The sequence below is a fragment of the Eimeria maxima genome, genomic scaffold (genome assembly GCF_000499605.1).
Source record: "Eimeria maxima Weybridge genomic scaffold, Emw_scaff2240, whole genome shotgun sequence".
Taxonomy (NCBI): Eukaryota; Apicomplexa; class Conoidasida; order Eucoccidiorida; family Eimeriidae; genus Eimeria; species Eimeria maxima.
The window spans coordinates 1-3,823 of NW_013565107.1; the positions used below are offsets into that span (position 1 = coordinate 1).

The 3,823-nt window shown below is 39.8% G+C and overlaps 1 protein-coding gene across 1 annotated transcript; it reads right to left on the minus strand.

The window, feature by feature from the left end:
• Positions 1–399: 399 nt before the first annotated feature.
• On the minus strand, positions 400–3,785 carry EMWEY_00057810 (splicing factor U2AF-associated protein, related, putative; the record flags this gene model as incomplete). The annotated part of the gene is made up of 9 exons (XM_013480716.1): positions 400–456; positions 584–685; positions 927–1,028; positions 1,340–1,405; positions 1,616–1,714; positions 1,995–2,091; positions 2,358–2,500; positions 2,984–3,033; positions 3,245–3,785. 9 exons carry the CDS (start codon positions 3,783–3,785, stop codon positions 400–402), a joined length of 1,257 nt encoding a protein of 418 aa, XP_013336170.1.
• Positions 3,786–3,823: the final 38 nt, after the last annotated feature.

Genomic DNA, 3,823 nt, shown 5'->3' on the forward strand with positions numbered 1-3,823 from the left:
TATATATATATATATATATATATACATTATTTATATAAGTGTCTCCTTATATAAGGAGACACTTATATAAATAAAAAGGAGACACCTAACAAACTAACTAACAGCAGCAGCAGATATAAACTCCCTAGGGGCCCCCTCCTGCTGCAGTTCAAAGAAAACAACATATACTGTCTCCAAATAGCAGCAGCAGCAGCAGCAGCAGCAGCAGACGCTGCAGCAGCACCAGAGGATGCTCCTGCTGGTGTTGCTGCTGCTGCTGCTGTTGTGCTCTTGCTGCAGCAGTAGCTGCTGCAAAAGGAAATTGCCTAAGGTGTTAGGGACAGCTCTCATAGGGGCCCCAGAGCAAGGGCCCCCAGGGGGCCCCTAGGGGGGCCCCCATGGGGGCCCCTTATAAATATTTTATTCTTCTGTTTGTACCTCAAATTCTTCATCACTACTTTGTTCTTCTACCCACTCCTAAGCAAAAAAGGAGACAGAAAAAGGAGACAGGAGACAATAAAGGAGACAGGAGACAATAAAGGAGACAAGAAGTGCATGCATGCATGCATGCATGCATGCATGCATGCAAATAAAGGGTACTTACCCCAAACCTATCTAAGTTTTCTTCTTCTGCAGGCTTAAGGGGGGCCCCGGAGGCCCCCGAAGGTTTATCTACAGAAGAATCTTTTCCTTCTTCTGCTCCTGTCTGCATGCAAAAAAAAGCCCCATAATGCGTGCATGCATGCATGCATGCAAACCCTAAACCCTTAAACCCTTGAGGGAGGACGGAGGCTGTGCAACATCTGTTTGTGATAGAAGAAAATGATTTACACCCCTAAACCCTAAGCCCTCAAAACCCTAAACCCTAAACCCTAAACCCTAAAAACCCTAAAAACCCTAAACCCTAAACCCTAAACCCTAAACCCTAAACCCTAAACCCTAATTACCTGTTTATGCTTAGGAGGTAGACAACTAGCCCTAAAGTCTGTTGTACCATCAAAGAAAAATGCCTCCAACTTACGACCATCAAACATTCTTCCCTTCATCTTCTGTATAAATAAGAAGAAAAAAAAAAAAAGGAGACAAAAAAAAAGGAGACAATATATAAAAAGGAGACACTATATAGAAAAAGGAGACAGGTTAAGGAGACAGGTATAGGAGACATATAAAGGAGAAAAAGGGATAAAAAGGGGGAAAAAGGAGACAAAAAGGAGACAAAAAGATAATAATAAAGATTGAGAACAGCAGCAGCAGCAACTGCAGCAGCAGTAGCAATAAAAACGGAGACAAAAAGGAGACAAAAAGGAGACAAAAAGGAGACAAAAAGGAGAAAAAAAGGAGACAAAAAGGAGACACTAACCTCTATTACTGCCTCTGCCTCCTCTGGTTGTTTGAACTTCAGGCAAACAATCCCTTGCGGATGCCTCTGCAGCAGCAGCAGCAGCAGCAAACAGCAGCAGCAGCAGCAGCAGCAGCAGAATAAAACAGTGGCTTAATTTCCTATCTAGTATTTATAGTATATAATAAAGAATATACAAATTAGGGTTTAGGGTTTAAAAATTAGGGTTTACAAAATTAGGGTTTACAAAATTAGGGTTTAGGGTTTAGGGTTTAGGGTTTAGGGTTTAGGGTTTACGGGTATAACAGTAACTTTATCTGGCATAGCAATTTTTGCGACTTCTTGGACAATTTCTTCACGAAGTTCTTCATAAAAAGTGTCTCCTTCTTCGTACTCCTAATAAGAAGAAGAAGAAGAAAAAAGGAGACAATTAAGGAAGAAAAAAGGAGACAATTAAGGAAAAAAAGGAGACAATTAAGGAAAAAAAGGAGACAATTTATTATATATACAGAGGAGACAATTAAATTGATGCATTATACAGAAAAAAAAAAAATTAAATGTCTCTCTTGCTGCTGCTTGTCTCCTTTTCTTGTGTGCGTCTCCCTCTCCTTGCTGCTGCTGCTGCTGCTGCTGCTGCTGCTGCTGCAGCAGCAAGTGTCTCCTTTTATTAATTTACCTGTGCTTGCATAAGAGAGTACATAGGCCTAAGTACAATAATATTATGTCTCCCTCTTCTTGCTGCTGCTGCTGTGTCTCCATCCCAACTTAATAACCTGCAGAAAAAGGAGACACGCATGCATGCGTGCATGCATGCATGCATGCATGCATGCATGCATGCATGCAGTGCAGCAACTGTCTCCTTTTCTCCCTTGCATGCATGCAGTGCAGCAACTGTCGCCTTTTCTCCCTTTTTATACCCCTCCTATCCTCCCCTCCCTCCCCTGTATCTTGCATGCATGGATGCATGCATGCATGCATGCAGACAAATTACATGCATGCATGCATGCATGCATGCATGCATGCATGGATGTATAATTACCTGCTTTGTTCTTGTTGTGCAGCAAGAATCATTTTTCTTCTTTTTCTTAGTGCTGCTGGTTGCATAACTGGTGTTTTATTATTGGGGTGTATAGGCACCTCATTGTCTCCTTTTTGTTTTATAGAAAAATCAGCACGAGATACCTATACATAAACCCTAAACCCTAAACCCTAAACCCTAAACCCTAAACCCTAAACCCTAGGGAGATGATGAAAAAGAATATAAATTCAACAAAAAAAATAAACAACAAAAACCCTAATAATAATATTCTGCAAACCCTAAACCCTAAACCCTCAAAAACCCTAAAAAAACCCTAAAAATACCCCTAAACCCTCAAAAACCCCCCCAAACCCTAAACCCTAAACCCTAAACCCTAAACCCTAAACCCTTGTTTCGTACCTGAATAGTATGCTTATCTGTAACAGGATATTGATCAAAATAACGAATGGCTGTATCTACACTTGCCTCATGAACAAAACTAAGGAGACAGTCTCCTTTGAATCTTCCTTCTTCGTCATAATATAATTTTATCTTAGGTTGTACTATAAATAAATAAATAAATAAATAAATAAATAAATAAATAAATTAATTAATTAATTAATTAATTAATATTAATTATATTATACATAACCAAGGAAAAAAAAACGAGAAAAATCCATGCAACTACTGATGGCTACTCATCATAAACCCTAAACCCTAAACCCTAAACCCTAAACCCTAAACCCTAAACCCTAAACCCTAAAGTGATAAAAAAAACCCCCAAAAAGAACAAAAAGAGACGAATCCAACAGGACCAAGATGCATGAATGTACTTACATACATACAAATTAATTAATTAATTAATTAATAATATTTATTTATTTATTAATTTATTTATATATACTTACGTGTCTCTGGATCTAATTTGAATACTCCTGCCTTTTTGAATAAATTATAAACATCTTCTTCCTTATAATAAAGAGGGAGACCACAACAATAAATATTTTTATTATTTTTTATGTTCGTAAATATACCTATTTGTCTTTTTTTCTTCTTTCTTTCCCTATATGCTCTTCTTTTTTCTGCCTTTATTCTTTTATCATCTATTTCTTCTTTTTCTCCATCTTTTCCTGTATTTATACATCCTTTTATCTCTTGGGGGCCCCCAGGGGATGGGGGGCCCCCAGGGGTTCTTGTGGGGGCCCCTGGGGTGGGAGAGGGGCCCCCCGATAACGGGGAAGACCCAGGAGAGGTTGGGGCACCAGGGGGCCCCTCAACAGACTCCGCAGGGGCCCCCTTTAGGGGAGGAGATTTTTTTACTGCTGCAGCAACTGCAGCAAGCATTAATGCATCCTGACCAGAGGGGCCCTTGCTGCTGCTGCTGCTGCTGCTGCTGCTGCTGCTGCTGCTCTCTGCTGCTGTTGCTACTAAGAAATCATAATCCTGCATGCACCAGCAAAGACACAACATATATATATATATATATA